General features: G+C 48.7%; 1 protein-coding gene across 1 annotated transcript in view; it reads left to right on the top strand.

Moving 5' to 3' along the window:
- The window catches only part of Capn2 (calpain 2), a 53,390-nt gene that overhangs the window by 31,369 nt on the left and 6,083 nt on the right, over nucleotides 1-15,938 (top strand). Inside the window, exons 6-16 of the mRNA XM_026407141.2 lie at nucleotides 257-340; nucleotides 2,128-2,213; nucleotides 3,146-3,220; nucleotides 4,081-4,241; nucleotides 6,070-6,239; nucleotides 7,846-7,857; nucleotides 8,876-9,087; nucleotides 10,938-10,974; nucleotides 11,931-11,996; nucleotides 13,123-13,180; nucleotides 15,830-15,894. Of these exons, the coding sequence (XP_026262926.1) occupies nucleotides 257-340; nucleotides 2,128-2,213; nucleotides 3,146-3,220; nucleotides 4,081-4,241; nucleotides 6,070-6,239; nucleotides 7,846-7,857; nucleotides 8,876-9,087; nucleotides 10,938-10,974; nucleotides 11,931-11,996; nucleotides 13,123-13,180; nucleotides 15,830-15,894 (1,026 nt within the window). The remainder of the gene's footprint in view (nucleotides 1-256; nucleotides 341-2,127; nucleotides 2,214-3,145; nucleotides 3,221-4,080; nucleotides 4,242-6,069; nucleotides 6,240-7,845; nucleotides 7,858-8,875; nucleotides 9,088-10,937; nucleotides 10,975-11,930; nucleotides 11,997-13,122; nucleotides 13,181-15,829; nucleotides 15,895-15,938) is intronic.

Genomic DNA, 15,938 nt, shown 5'->3' with positions numbered 1-15,938 from the left:
AATGCACGTGCTCGCCCTCACAGATGGTCACAGGTCGCCTTCTCTGATAGTTCCAGGCGATTCCGCATCTGAAGGTGGCAATGGGCGGCGCGGGGCGGAGGGGGGCCCTCCAGATGCCCGTTAGCGCAGCTCTGCGCCTCCTCCCTTGGCCTGGGTCCCTGTAGTCGTAGGTGTTGGGCCGTTAGTATTAGAACAGGAGGGAGGGATGAAAGTAGGCCGCACAGGTGCAGCGGCCGCTGATTGTCGGTGTTTGCAGATCACCAGCGCCGCGGATTCCGAGGCCATCACGTATCAGAAGCTGGTGAAGGGACACGCGTACTCGGTCACCGGAGCAGAAGAGGTAACGTCTTGCGCCGAGGGGCAGGGCCCCTGTACTCCCGACACAGTGACCACAGGTGCATTTTGGCCAGTGGTTCCCTGGGGTGGGGCCCCCGCGTTCGCACAGGCCCGGTGTTCTCCAAGTTCAGTCGGGACAAGGATGTTCCCTGACCCCGCCCTTGCCAGCGACGTGCCGCGCTGCCCCCTGCTGGCCGCTGCGCCACTCCTTCTTCCTGTACTTCGTGAGAACCTCATTCTCCAGGCCAGTGTAGAAAACAAAGAAAGAAAGAAAGATGCAAACAAAAAACTAGCACTTTGCATCCGTAGAATGTTTTATACCCTTTTAAACGCTCTCACATTTGTTCTTACAATAACACTGCTGTCCAGGTTCAAGCGAGACTCTGCCTCCTGCCAACTGCAGGACCTGGGCAAATTACTTGAACTCCGTCGTTTCTTCAATGGAAATGGAAATAATAATAATACCCACTGGAAGATGGTGGTGGTGATTCAAATTAATATATGTAAAGTGCTAAGACAGGGCCTGACACACTATATAAGTGGCTGTCCTTGCTGTTCATACTATTGTTACTATAAACACAACTGAGCCACCCAAGTTCACTGTTAATGACCTGACCCAAGGTCTTGTGTATGTTCAGTAATCTTTAACTTCTCTTTCTTTCTTTCGTCTTCCGTCCTTTCTTCCTTTCTTTCTTTTCCTTTATCTCTTCCCTTTCCTCTCCTCTCTTCCTCCCTTCTTTTCTTAACACTGGGGATTAAACCCAGGGTCTTGCACCAAGCATGCAGCTCATGAACTACACCTCCAGCCCCCTAACTTTGATTTTTTTTAACTTCCTTCCATCTTTAATGTGTTGAAATTTTTCAAGTCTACAGAAAAGTTGAAGGAATGGTATAATAAACATCCAAACTTTACGCCCCTAGACTCAACAATCACTAGCGTTTTGGCCACATCTGTTTTCTCAATGTGTGTGGACTTTTTTTTTCCTGAGCCAGTTGCAAGTAACTTGCAGTGGTCATGATACTTTACTTACAAATACTTCAACATTTATCTCCTATTAATAAGGAATCATCTTACATGAGCCCACTACTGGTATGACCAAGAAATTAAACATTAATTCAATAACATCATCTAATATATTAGATGATTAGATTAGTTACACTTTTCCCAATTGCCCAAAATGCCCTAAAAATTTCTAGTAAAAAATTCCCCACCACAGCCCGGATCCAGGACTTGATCAAGAGTCACACACTAGCTGGGTATGTTGTCTCACCTGTAGTCCCAACTACATAGGAGGCTGAGGCAGGTGGATTGCTTAAGCCCAGGAGTTTGAGGGCAGTCTGGGCAACATCGTGAGCCTCTGTCTCAAAACAAAGCAAAAAGATTCACATGCTGCGTCTGCTTGTTTCCCTCCATGTTCTTTCTCAATAAGTGTTAAAGTTTCTCTGAGCACCTGTGAGAAAAGTGCATCCTATTCCAGTTGGCTAAACAGGTTTTGCTGGAATGTGCCAACCCAGACCCTAGAACAAGTGTGTTTATGCCTCAGGTTGACAACAAAAATTAAAGGACCCCATTCTCCAAGAGCAGGATTCTGGAGCTTTAATTTCCATTTTCTAAATCTGGAGAGCATGAGGGACCTGGGGTCAACACCTTCTACCTTTGATGATCCTCCCTCACAAACAACCTCCTTGGCTCAGGCCAAGAGCCTGAGGGTCTGTAGGAGCTTTGGGTCTGCATCCCTCCAGGCCTGGCTGGCACTCAACCTCTCCTTCCTCTCTCATCTGATCCTTCAGGTTGAAAGTGCAGGAAGCCTACAGAAACTGATCCGAATCCGAAATCCCTGGGGAGAAGTGGAGTGGACCGGGAAGTGGAATGACAAGTGAGGAGGTGTAGGGTTGGGGGTCCTGGGGGGTGTGCATCCTGCTAGGAGGCCCTGCTGAGACACGGAGATTTGAAGGCCCCGTGCACTGCTCTGGGAAATAGGCTCAAGGAGCATGGGCCACATTAAGCAGGCAGGGCCTGTACACAGATGCCCTTTGAAGAGTGACTATACCAGGACACTGTCCCCAGCAGCCTGGGTGCCTTTCTCCAGGCCAAGGGCTCCTGTGATGCTAATTCTTTCACAATGTGGCTAATCCCTCCCCCACTCAAATTCACCCTATGATTGGGCCTTCATCTGGTTCTACTGGTCCTTCTATGCCAAGGACTTGATCTTTGTGCTGAGACCATAGAGACAGCCCTCTGTTAATCTCCAGGGCTTCCTGGAAGGCCTCTTAGACTTTCAACTACATGAAGTAAATGCTCAGTTGAGCCTCTCTCCCAGTTCTCCCTGCTCTTCCCCAGCCTGGCTCCTCCAGTTCTTCCTCCTTTTCTCCAACTTGCCCCAGGCAACCTTGACCTTGGCAGAGAAATACCTGCCAAGAATTCCTTCCAGATCAGCTGCAGAGGCTGAAATGAGGAGCTCCTTGTTGGTTTTTCAGTTGCCCCTGGAAGATCTACCAGGCCCATCTCAGTTTGGGCAGCCAGGGCCCCTTCCCTACCTTCTGATGGGCTGTGTTCATTTCCAGACTCCTCCTCACCCCATCTTCCAGAGCAACTTCCCCTGCTACCTTGTTTGTACCTGCACTGGGTTCTCCACTCCCCTGAGAGCTTTATCAGTACTCAGGTGTGTCTGAGCCAGGTGGGGGCTACTTCCTCCCTTCCTGAGGTCTGGGTGAGACTGGGTTCCCTGCTCCTCAACCTGGGAGCCGTGGGGAGAAGTCCCTGTCATGCACCTGTTCCTAAGGCCTCCCCCATTGCTTTGTTTTCCAGCTGCCCAAACTGGAACACTGTAGACCCAGAGGTGAGGGAAAGGCTCACCAGACAGCATGAGGATGGGGAGTTCTGGTAAGATCCAGTAGAGGTTTTGGGGAAAGAGTTCATTACTGGAAAATGCCAAGGGCACACAACACAGGATCCTAATTTTGTTCTTTTAAATGCATTATAAAACCCTGAGCGAAAAACATATGAGGTGGCATATGCCTGTAATCCCAGTGGTTCGGGAGGCTGTGGCAGGACACAAGTTCAAAGCCAGCCTCATCAATTTAGCAGGGCCCTAAGCAATTCAGTGAAACCCTGTCTCTAAATAAAATACTAAAAGGGGCTGGGGATGTGGCTCAGTGGTTGAGTGCCCCTGGGTTTTAAAAAACAACAACTTCTTCACCCTCTTCAATTGATCCATCTTTATGGTGGGATTTACAAGCTGAGCAGCTTCTCAGAGAAGACCGAAAGAGCGATTCCTTTAGTCAGGTTCAGACCCTAAGAGAAAAAAAGGGAGAGATGGGGCCTTTCTCTCCACCAGTTTCTGGAGATTCATCCAGTACCTGGTCCCTCAGTCACAGCAACGACCTGCAGGCTGTGTGTCTACGCCACTCTGAGGACCACTTATCATTGTAGACAACTTTCAGTTTACCAGAAGTGCCCATGTATTGTCTCATTTGCTATTGATGACTCCCATGTGTACCGAGGAGAGTTCTGAACTTCAGAGAGGTAAAGTGACTTGCTCAGAGTGACCCAGCTGTAACCTGGCAGTGCCAGAATTGGAGTTGAGACTTCTGATTCTGGACATGGTGTCTACTATTCAGCCTCAAGGTGCTTCTCTGCCTATCCTTGACTGGCTGCAAGTCTGCCCGTGGCATAAGGTCAAGGCTAATAATGAATGTGTCCTCTTGTAACCCTGAATCAGCCCATATCTCTGCTTTTGCCAGGATGTCTCTCAGCGACTTCCTGAGGCACTATTCCCGCTTGGAGATCTGCAACCTGACCCCCGACACCCTCACCAGTGATTCCTACAAGAAGTGGAAACTCACCAAGATGGATGGGAACTGGAGGCGGGGCTCCACGGCAGGAGGCTGCAGGAATTACCCAAGTAAGGGCTGCTGCCACAAGAGGCCACCAGAGGCCCAGGCACCTCTCACCCTCCCTGACAGATGTACTTCTACCAGCCTCGCAGCTTGGGGGAGGCGGCTCCTTCTCACTGGGGCCCTCAGTCTCAACACCCTTCTCTGTTTTCTCAGTGCCATGACCTCCTGCATTCACTGGCCTCCAAAAAGACTAGTTGTTTCTTTGAAGTCCCCTCCAGGCCTAGATTCGCGGTACCTGGACATTTTGCCAGTCCTACAACAGCAGTGTTGAATCCCACGTTACCCGTATGAGGAACTTTATCAACCCTAAGTCCAAGGAGCCGAGTCCTGAAAGGGAATCTCACCCACTAGGACTCCTGCACATCAGGCCCTTGCTGCCCATGGCCTGCGAGTGTGCCCAGTTCACTCTGCAAATGCTGATAGGGCCCTACTCAGATGGGATGAGGATTTCTCCTCTGGTCCAGCCTTTGTCAATCCCCTCTTCAGCTTTGATGGTTCCATCCCTACTCCCCCACCCCCTTAGAAACTGTCCTGATCCTGATCCTGATGACATCGGCCAATTATGGAGCCTAACATTGGGTGCTAGGAACTGTCCTAATGTGCTTTATATATATATATATAATTTCACTTAATCTTTCTTTAAAACTTCTTGGTTATCTCTATCTTTAAGGTGAAGTTTCTGAGACTCAGAGAGGTGAAATGACTTTGCCCAAGCCACACAGCTTGCTGGAATTTGAACCTAGGCATTCTGACTATGGAGTTGCTCTTTAAGTACTCTGGTAGCAGGTGGTGGTCATATATTGATTCTCTGTTACCAATGAGGAAACTGAGGCTCTTACATGGTATGCCAAGCCCATAGAGCAAGTAGTCAGATTGGGATTAGCTGACCAGAACCTCCAGATCAAGTATGTAGTCACCAAGTGTCAGTCCCAAATGCCACCACCTGGAAGTCCCCTTGCCATCCACAAAAATACTTCCCGTATCTACTAGATCAGGGATTGGCAAACACTTTCCAAAGGACCAAACAGTAAACACTTTGGCTGTGTCAGTCAGTCATTGTGTACCATATTTACTTAATTCTACTGTGGTAGGCCCAAGACAGCCACGCTTCAATGAATGGACATGAACGTGTGCCAATAAACCTTAAATTGCAAAAATAAGCAGCAGCCTGTGCACAAGACCATGCCTTTAATTCCATCACTAGAATTGTACCCATTAGGTATGGGAAGGTAATCAACATAATTACCCTTGGAACATGAATAACTCTCAGATCCTTCTTGTGAATGGATTTTAGAAATGAAGAGGTTAGAGATACCACTGGGGTGGGCCAGGGGATAGGCCGAAGACAAGGAACAGAAACTGAAACTGTGCACAGGTGTCCCAGGCCTCTGAGTTCACTGAGAGGTAAGGTGTGTTAGCAAAAATGTAAAGAAAAGACATGCGAATCCCCTCAGCCAGCCCCAAGGAATGTTCTAGGATCTCTCCCTCAGAGCTCTGTGTGGGAAAGCAACCACTAGGGGGAGCTACACTCTAACCACCCTCTCTTCTAGGGTGACAACAATTCCCAAGAGGTAACCTAGGGCAAGAGAGAAGTACAAGGGGGAGGTCCTAATTTAGGTCCAGCTAAGATCTAGGCAAGTGCAGACCATCCTCTCATGGAAACCCACCTCTACCTGTCCCCACCCAGCCACCCTGCCCAGGCTCCACCCTGGTTCCTTTGCTTCTTCCAGCTCCCATCTCCTCCATCTCCCAGCAACCCCAGCCCCTGTGCATACCTGCTCCCCTAACCCCCAGGCACACCTGCTCAAGGCTGGGCTCCCCTCTCTGCTGCAGACACTTTCTGGATGAACCCTCAGTATCTGATCAAGCTAGAGGAGGAGGATGAGGATGAGGAGGATGGGGAGAGCGGCTGTACCTTCCTGGTGGGCCTCATCCAGAAGCATCGGCGGCGGCAGAGGAAAATGGGCGAGGACATGCACACCATTGGCTTTGGCATCTATGAGGTGCGGGCAATTTCCCCTCCCTTCTCACTTGGCATGGACAGCTGATCCCAGAGGCAGAGTTGGGGATGGGACAGTGGACAGGGATCTCAGTCGATCAAAAACAAAGCCAGAGACCCAGCCAGACTTAGAAGCAACTCACACAAGAAAATCCCTACTGGTGGTCTGCGTCACAGGGACCCCCATGGCCAGTCTTCTAGGAGTTCTCCATGTCCCTCCTCACATCCCCCGGCCTGATGTTCTGGTTGGTCCACCAAGTTCCAGAGAACAGAAGAGACTTGAACTGAGAACAGAATATTCTGGGTCACATCAAGAAATATTGTGAGGGCTGGACTGAGCCAACAGGTCCAGCTGGTCAGAGCCCAGCAGAGTTCTTGGCTTGGACTGTGGAGGTCTCAGGACAGGAGAACAAATGGTCATTATACTCCCCAGGGCCATGCTGGCTGGAGCCCTGCTCCCCACGACACCCACAGGTCCTTCTTTCATTCTCAGCCAAGCTGAAGAAAAGCCCCACTCAGGCGCAGCCAGAGGACAGCCTCTTCACTGCCGCTCCCCTTCAGGCTGAGGGCCCATCCCGGAGTGGGGCTCCAGAGAACAGAGCCAACCTGGGGCCCCGTCCCTGCAACCACTCCCCACCCCTCCCCCACCCTCAACACCCCGTACCCCCACTTCTCCTCAGCACAGAGGGCTTTTCACAGCCTCAGGGGAGCAGGGAAGGCTTGAGGGCAGCATCTTGGTTTGCTGAGTGGAACCCAGTGATGCTGGATCAGCTCCTCCTGGCTCCCAAGTCTTGTCCCTCTCTCCCCTCAGTCCCACGTTGCACGAGGTCACTGTGGCAGCCTGAAAATGGTCACAGGGGGAGTATTTACACCGTGGGAAATAGCAAATACTACCAGGCAGGGATTCTGCCTGGCCCCAGAGCCAGTTTCCAGCACATTCTGGTGGACCCAGACAAGGCTCTTTGCTCACCCATCACTGGCAGGTTGGCCGTTCTAAAAATGCACCTAGATCTAGATCCCTTGGTCTCTGAAATGGAGCTGGGAACTTCTGGCCTGGAGCAGAATAGCTGCAAGGAAAATGCCAACAGAATTGCCCATAGCTGCCCCCGCCACCTCGTGCATTTGGGAATCCAGTGGGCTTTTGGAGTTGGGAAAGTCTTCTGTGATCTTTTGGCCCCATTTTAGAATTAAGGAAACGTAGACCCGAGACGGGAAGTGATTTGCTAAAGGAAATACTGTTGCTTCTTCTTATGGGCCTAGTCCTGCTTCCCTTGACTGGGAACCAGGTATGGGCTTTGCCACTACTAGGCTGGTGACCATAGACAAGTCATTTCACATCCCCAAGCCTCTGTTTCGATGCTCAATAAATTGGAGGTGGGCATAGGGACTCTCATCCACATTACTGTCATAAGAGGATTTTTGTTTGTCTGTTTGTTTTACAATTTCGCCAATGTGGAAACATTTTGAGTTCCTTGGAAAGCAATTACCATGTCGATGTAGGTGATATTGCTAAAGCTAGAAAAAAGCTGGTAGCAAAGGATACAACCATAGTGCCTGCATTTTTATTTGTTGCTTTCCTAGCATCTGAATTGTGCTCCTTTATTTTGCAGGTTCCGGAGGAGGTATGTCTGGCAAGCACCGGCCCCTGCCTCTGGGGACTCAGGTCCACCAACGTGCCTGAGGCTTAAACTGCAGAGCTCAGGGGGTGTGGTGAAGCATGAGTGGGGCCGGAAGGATGGCTGCTGGTGCCCTCCCACTGAGGTCACTCCAGCTCTGCATCCCACTGGTCTGAGCCCAGGGCAAGGTCTTCCAGAAAGCCCCTGTAGGGTTTGCTGGCTGTGTGTGACCCAGCAGAGCCTGTGCAGGGTTTAGTTCTGGGTGGACAACCCACAGTCCTCAGACTGCAGGAGGCTTGTTGGAGTCTTGTGTGGTTCTGGGAATGAGTAGAAAGGGGAACGAGGAACCCTGTGGAGTGTTCCTCAAGACAAGGCAGGAGCATAGGGAAGACCCTGTTCCCAGGATGTGTGACCTCAGGCAAGTGACAGCCTCTCTGCTCTTCAGTTTCTATTACAGTGAAACTCTTCAGCCATCTACCTCACCAGGCTATTGTAAACATGAATTAAATTATGCCAGAGTGCTAATCTAATGAGATATGATGCAAAGTGGCTGTGTGTCTTAAAGTGGTCACACAGGGTGCCTGGACCCACCTGCTCTGCATTTGTCCCTGGGAAGGTGGCACTGACAGAGCACAGGGCTCTGTTGGATGGTGTGTGAGCTCTGCCCCAACCTTGGGTTACCTCTGCCCTAACAGCAGGACTCCCTTCTTAGCTCTTGATTTTGTCTTTGCCTTAATTAGTGGGTCCTACACGGTGTAAAACTGAACCGGATTCCTGCTGTGGGGACTCTCACCCGCTAGAGTCACCTTGCAGAAGGCTGAGGAACTCCGTGTGGAAAGGCAGGCATCTCTGCAGACAGAGTTGAGTCCTGCCTCTGTGGCCAATTGTTTTTAATAGAAAATTGGCTTTTTATCTTAGCAATTCAGACATTGTCACTGTAATCTCTTTATCCCAAAGAGCAATAATGACGTTTATTTGGCACTCCTCCCCCCCACCCCACCCCGTTTCTCTGTTTATTCATCAGTTAAGAGGGCAGACCAACATCCACCTCAGCAAAAAATTCTTCCTGACCACTCGAGCCAGGGAGCGGTCAGACACGTTCATCAACCTCCGGGAGGTTCTCAACCGCTTCAAGCTGCCCCCAGGAGAGTACATCCTCGTGCCCTCCACCTTTGAACCCAACAAGGACGGGGATTTCTGCGTCAGGGTGTTTTCTGAGAAGAAAGCTGACTACCAGTAGGTGGCTTGGTCCCTTCTTTGTGCCTGCCCCTTCCTGTTCCTAGCCACATTCTCTTTTTCGTTTACTCTGATGGCTGGAGTCTCTTTCTATGAAATGTGGGAATTGACATCCTGAAGAATTTTTAGTGTTATACTCGGGTAAGCAAAGAAAAAAAAAAAATCTCCTTAGACTATTAGACTATTTCTTGTTGGAAAGAGGTAATAGGAGAGTGACTTCACAATCTAACTTCACAATTGCATTTCTGAATTATCTAGTTGACACTTTCATCTGAAGGGCTTATATTAAACTGTCTGTGAGCCTCCACCCTTCACTTGGAGAAAGCTGGGCAGTGCTGGCACCACCCTTGCTTTCCCAGACCCCCAGCCCAGGAGAGCCACCAAGGTGTAAGTGACGATCTCAGTGGTCCCCACCATAGTCACCAGGTCTCCAGGCCCTCCCCTTCCTCTTCAGGACCCAGCTCTTAGGAACCCTTTTTGGTTGGTATCACAATTTCCTGACATTGTTCATATGGCCTCAATTCACAGTGGTTTCTGCCACTTTGGCCACTGTCTCAACCATATATATTTGGTCGGTCACTTGACTGGCAGAGGATGGAATCAACCTGCTCAATTTAAATAAAAGGAAGTTTGCTGAAATGCGGTGGGGAACCCCAGCACTGATGGGTGGGGGGCAGACTGGGAAGAGCAGCGGCCAAGGGTGTGCTGGAGGACCCCAGAGCATGGTGACCCCTCTGACCTTGTGCCCAAGGTCCAACAGGCCAGGCTCAGCTCAGCCACCCGGTCGGCCGGCTCCTGTAGAAGGAGGAGCTGTGGTGAGAAGGAGGCCAGGGAACTGCCTTTGCTCCAAGACGACACGGGGACAGAGAAATAAGTTCCCATGAGAAAGGGAGAGAAAACGCTCCTGGACAGCTGCAAGCTAATAAGTGCCACTAGAGCGTGGCTGCAGCCCCCCTGCCACTGGCAAGCTCTCTTCTTTTAAAGCCAGTGTTTGTCACGGGGCAGGGGCCTTTCCTCTCAGCTCAGCATCCTTGGAGGAAGCTCTGTGTGTTTAACTTAGTCTCCACTGACAAGGAAGTGAGGACATGGCCAGTGTCATTAGTTGGTATCATGACCCTGTTCTTTGTCAAACACTGTCCCTCCCCGCCCACCATAAGCCACTGTCCCGAAAAAGCACTGGCTCCCTCAGCTCTCTCCAGGATGAGCTACTACCCCTCAAAGCTGTCTGACTGCCCTGTTCCAGGATATCAATCCTGTTCCAGATCCCAGCTACAGGAAGGCCCCTGACCCTTTTTTTTCTACAAGGCATTGACCCTGCACACAGGACTCTTGGGGGCCTAGCCAAAAATCCCAGGGGCCTAAGGAGGACCCTCCTACACTCTCTGTAGTGCATAAGGACCTGGCTGTATACACAGGGACTGTGCATGGGCAAACCCTTCCCAGGCTGCAGTTGAAATTACACACAGCCACTGCCTGCCCCCTCCTCGACCTGAAGTTTAACACTTAGGCCATGGTGATCGAGGCTCAGCACAAGGGCCTTGCAATGGCAGAGAGTTTCCATTAGAACTTAAAGGCTGTCCTTAAGGCCAGGAGCTAAGTGAGTTACTTAGCGTCCCAGCTGTCCCCTACATGGGAAGCCTGTGCTATTTCGTAAAGAACCAAACCTGACAGATTACTTCTGCCTCAGTTTCTGCTACTTAAGGGAGGCATTTTATCACAGAAACCTGGGGCACAGAGATATTCCCCCACCCTCCTGGTGCTGGATTTAAATGTTGAACTGCCACTTTAGCAGTGATTGTACTGCCGGTTCACCTGCCTTCCAGTAACACATAATTTCTTTTTATTTCCAGAGTTGTCGATGACGAAATCGAGGCCAACCTTGAAGAGGTACTTGTAATTTTTTTAATTCTTCCAACTCTGTTCTGGACATCCAGAGAGCAGTGGAGCAAAAAATAATGTCAAGGGTTTGGGAGGCACCTTGGACTTTATGAACACAGGTTGAAACTAAGGATAACGGCCCTGTACTGGGAATCGAGTCTGCTTTCTGAGCCAGCCATAACCACACTGGGGTCTGGGCCAGTCAGTCTCCTGCTCTCCAGTGGGGAATTCACCCATGTGTATAAGGAGGGTTATGTGGAGAAGGATAAGACACCAGTGCTGCACTGAGCAGGGACAGGCCCTTGTCACATCCCTTGCTGGACCTTGCTCATTTATAAAATGGATGCACAAATGATAAGATTACTCAGGCTCCCACATTCTCAGAAAAGAATTTTATTCAGAGGTAAATCCTGGAGGGGTTTTAGGGATGTCACTTGGGAATTTAAAAAAAAAAAAAAGTCCCAACTTTAACAAATCCAAGCGGAGAAAGAATATCACAGAGGAAGGGGTTCTCTTCCCTCTCCAGGAAGGTCTGATGTGGCTCTGTAATCCCTTCAGCTGCTGAATTTCAATGCTTGTCTCTCATACCTAGAGGGAGACTGAACAATTTTGAAGGGCATCCCAGACAATAGTCACTAGCCATTGCTGAAATTCCTACTGGAACATTCTAGTCAGTCTTTGTAATTCCTAGTCTCCGTAAAGAAGATCATAAAAGGCCACTTGGGTTGGATATTAAAGATACCTGGATGAGAAATTTAAGTGGAGCTCCTCCCACAGAGTTTCTGTTTCCCTCACATGTGTTTAAGCTAGAAAAAAATCCCACTAATTCTTCACATTGTCTTTATCACAATCCCAATACCCTTAGCATGTGGGCCCAGGAGAGGGAGAGAAGCAGAGGGGGAGTGGGTGTCTTGCTGTCGTTCTCCACTCTGACCCATTGTTTCCATTTGTGCCTCACCTTGCAGATCGATGTCAGCGAGGAGGACATTGATGATGGATTCAGGAGGCTGTTTGCTCAGTTGGCAGGGGAGGTAGGTGTTGCCCCGAACTCAGTGTTGAAGTAAAACAAAAGACAGGGTTTGTCCTCAAGGAGATATCAGTTGAAAGGGAGAGAGAAAACAAACTGAACAAAAGCCAAGAATAATTGTAAATGTAGCTGGATTTCAGCTCACACCTCTTGCCCGCGTCCACCCCAAGACCTCTGCAGGCTGCCCACGACCTCTATTCTTGTGGCCAGCTCTCTTCTATGTTTGTCCTTCCTTAGGATTCTTGGATTCACCTTGAAGTTCTTTTATTTTTTTTGTTCCATGCTGAGGCATGAAACTTAGCCCCTTATCCTTGATTTCTAAAAAAAAAAAATCATCGCTATTTGGGGGACTTGGGAGGATTTCAAGTCTCAAGGATAAAAGCAACTTGATAAGGGATGATTAGACTTCCTATTCTTAAAATAATTCCCTAGCCATGGAGGCCCACTATAAAGTTATTCAACCCTCTTTCTTCCGAACAACTCCCAAAACAAAATTTCCTCCCATGATGTGAAGGAATTTGGCTCTCTCCGGCATCCACCATCAAGCTTAACCAAAGACTAATTAAAGCCCTAAAAACTATCATCTGTTCCATGTTCCCACCTCCAGCCCCTCCCTCCTGGTTTCTCAGGGGAAGGGACATTAGATTTATTTCCCCAGTGATTGAAGCACATGCATACACACCCAACACCCAGACAGGCAGCCTTGGTTTTCAATGTTGGACTTGTCCCTCAGTTACACAAATATGTCTAACTGAACAGAGATGCCTGAACCATGTCTGGAGAGCCATAGAGGAGGCACCAGTTCTTGGAGACTGTGTTACAGGAAGCCTGAGGTTTGAGTTTCAAAGCATGAAGAAGGCATGCTGGAAAGGAGGGAATAGTGTGCAAGAACTAGGTCAAAAAAGACCAGGAACATGACTCCTATAGCAAAGAAACGGTGACCTAGAGTGTGTTGTATAGTAAAATACCATCAAAAACAGGCTGGGCGGCTACTCAGTGTAGATGGGGAATATAGCACAGCCTCACTTGGGGCTGTTAGATGTGCAAACGAGACCTGCCCAATGTGCTGCCTGGGGCTTCGCCCAGCTCCCATAGGGAGCCAATAACGTGCTGTGGTCACTTGTCCACAGGATGCAGAGATCTCTGCCTTTGAACTCCAGACCATCCTGAGGAGAGTTCTGGCAAAGCGTAAGTATCCCTTCCTTGCAAATCCCTCATTTTCTCCTTCCCCTGTGGACACAAGACACATCAGAATACTGCCTCATAATACAGTGGCAGCTCTGGCTAAAGCATCCATCTCTATTCCTATGGAAACATTATTGCCATTCCCACCACCACCACTAAAGAATTGAGTGGAGGAGGATTTGAGTGATGTGATTGAAAAAACGAAAAAAAGGTTTCCAGGGTCTAGAGATCAAAGAAGAAACCTACTTGTTTCCTCTGCGTACTAGTTCTGTGATCTGAACCAAGTCATATCACCTCTCTGATTTTCCTTTCCTTATCTGCAAAATAGCCACATTACGACTTGCTCTCTTACAAGTGGTCTTACGTGAGGTAACATGTAGAAACTGCCTGGTGCAGAGCCAGCCCTCCATAGATGGTAGCTGTTATTAGGTTTTCTTATTGAAAGAGTAGAAACCAGAAAGCATTCTTGTGTTTCAGAATTCTCTGGCTGCATTTAGTGAGGAATCACTGGTATAGTGATGACATCTTCTTGAGCCAGGAAGGGAAAATAAATGGCCCGTCTTACATTCAAGTTAAGGAAAATGGATTATAAAGTCCCATCTCTCCGTTTTGTATTTAAATGAGCTTCATCTAACCAGTTCCTTGCTGGAGGAAATGTCATTTCATTTGAGCCACTAAGCCAAGCAAATGACTTCAAGGCTCTGAAAATATCAGCCGTCAGCCCAAGCTAAAGGGCTTCTATAAAGAAAGAATAAAAAACTTGAGTTACAGACTTAAGAATAAGATAGAGTTGTGGTTCCTGCACATCTTTTCAGCTTATTATTAATTCTTAGGGGAAAAATATAATCCAAGGATTGATTGTTCAGTTCCCCCTACTGTTGATCACCAATGGGGAAGAGGAAGAAATACGTCCCCACCCTGTCAAGCTATCCCCCCCACCCCCATCAAATTATTAATAATTATGCTGTTTTCAATATAGTAGCAAAATAGACAACAGTGTTTTATACAGTTTCACAAATTATAAATCTATAATTATAAATCATAAAAAAGAGTACATATATTGTCATATACTGAACATCAGCCCTATGGGTCATATCCAGATGTCTCATGGACTTCAAGTGTGGTCATTCCCTCTGACAGCAGATTAGCGGCCACTTGCCCAACCCCATAAGATCAAAGTAAATCCTCCTTTTACAACCAGAGAAGGATCCAGGGCCAGCAGGGTCTTCTGTCCCAATGTGTATGCACCTCCCAGAGACCATATAAACTGGCCCATGCCTTGTGTCCCCAGAACAAAAGGCCATTTTAAATCATCTGTGATGCAGAGTGCTCACCAGGGAGATCTGGGTGGCCAGAGCAGGGCTTCCCAAGGCTGGCCCCAGCCTAGAGCCTCCCTCCTCCAATTTAGGGGGAGGACAAGAAGATGTGTTTATCCTTGAGGTTTTTGCCAGGCACAAGTGAGGTCACAGGGCTCTTCAGCTGTGTGGCTGTCATGAGCCCAAGGACACTGAAGCCTCATTGTTTCTGCACAGATGGAAGGCGGGAGGGATCAGGCCATGCTTGGTTCAGCCTGCCCCTGTCTGGGGAGCAGCATTTGCTCCACACGTGCCTCTGAGCCCAAGATCCTCCCCCTGCCTGCCTGGTGACTCCAGCCTCCTGCCCAAGGGCCCCCCACACAGCCTTGTGCCCAAAACACAAGTAGGGGCTTATGGCCAGGAGTGGCCACATCAAGACAGGTTAGGTTTCCAACATTTTACAAGGATGTAACCCAAAGGTTGGTTCCTCCTCATGAAGTCTGTAAGGAACCAGAGTCATATTTGTGGCAAGGGTCTCATAGTGCCAACCACCAGTGAGACAGGACTCCCTTGGTAGGATGCAGTAGCTTCTGGAGAGTTTCCAGGTCCTCAGGTTTGTTAGTCAACTGGGGACACAGACACTCCTTACATGGCCTGTAGCTGAACAGATGAAGCAACCCGCTTCCTCTCAGAGGTCACAGCCCACAGCAAACACACATGCCCTCTGGATTTTGGGGCTTTTTCCCTGACCAGCAACCACAGGGGGCTTTCCATCTGTGTGCACTTAAAGATCCAGTCATGTATGCTTCTTTTACCTATTTAAAAAACACTTGAGGGCTGGGACTGTAGCTCAGTGGTAGAGCACTTGCCTAGCACATGTGGGGCACTGGGTTCAATCCTCAGCAGTACATAAAATAAATAATTAAAATAAAGGTATAAAAAATAAACATATCTATGTCCACAAAAATTCTTTAAAAAAGCACTTGAGCCAGGCGTGGTGGTGTGTACCTGTAGTCCCAGCTACTTGAGAGGCTGAGGCAGGAGGGTCACTTGGGTCCAGTTCTGGGCCAATGCAGAAACATAGTGAGACCCTGTCTCAAACCAAGAAATAAAAATAAAAATAACAAGCACCTGTTCAAACACCCTTTTCCCACAGAAAATATGCAAAGAAGTCTGCAGCAAAATATAACACAATCTCTGTACTGTCCCAGTATGGCAGCCACCTCCCACATGTGCCCTCATGGAGTAATTTAAATGGCTATTGTAGTGGGGGCCACAGAAAAAGACATTTTCATTTTTGTGGAAAGTTCTTTGGACAGTGCTGCTCCAAAAGATTTTGTTCATTTTGTCTTTTTAGGTCAAGATATCAAGTCAGATGGCTTCAGCATTGAGACTTGCAAAATCATGGTGGACATGCTGGATGTATCCTTTAAAGTGCTCCAAAGAACAGAGACTGGGAGTTAAAA

Source organism: Urocitellus parryii, chromosome 9 (assembly GCF_045843805.1).
Source record: "Urocitellus parryii isolate mUroPar1 chromosome 9, mUroPar1.hap1, whole genome shotgun sequence".
In the NCBI taxonomy this organism is placed as follows: Eukaryota; Metazoa; Chordata; class Mammalia; order Rodentia; family Sciuridae; genus Urocitellus; species Urocitellus parryii.
This window is presented reverse-complemented; position numbering and strand designations above follow the sequence as displayed.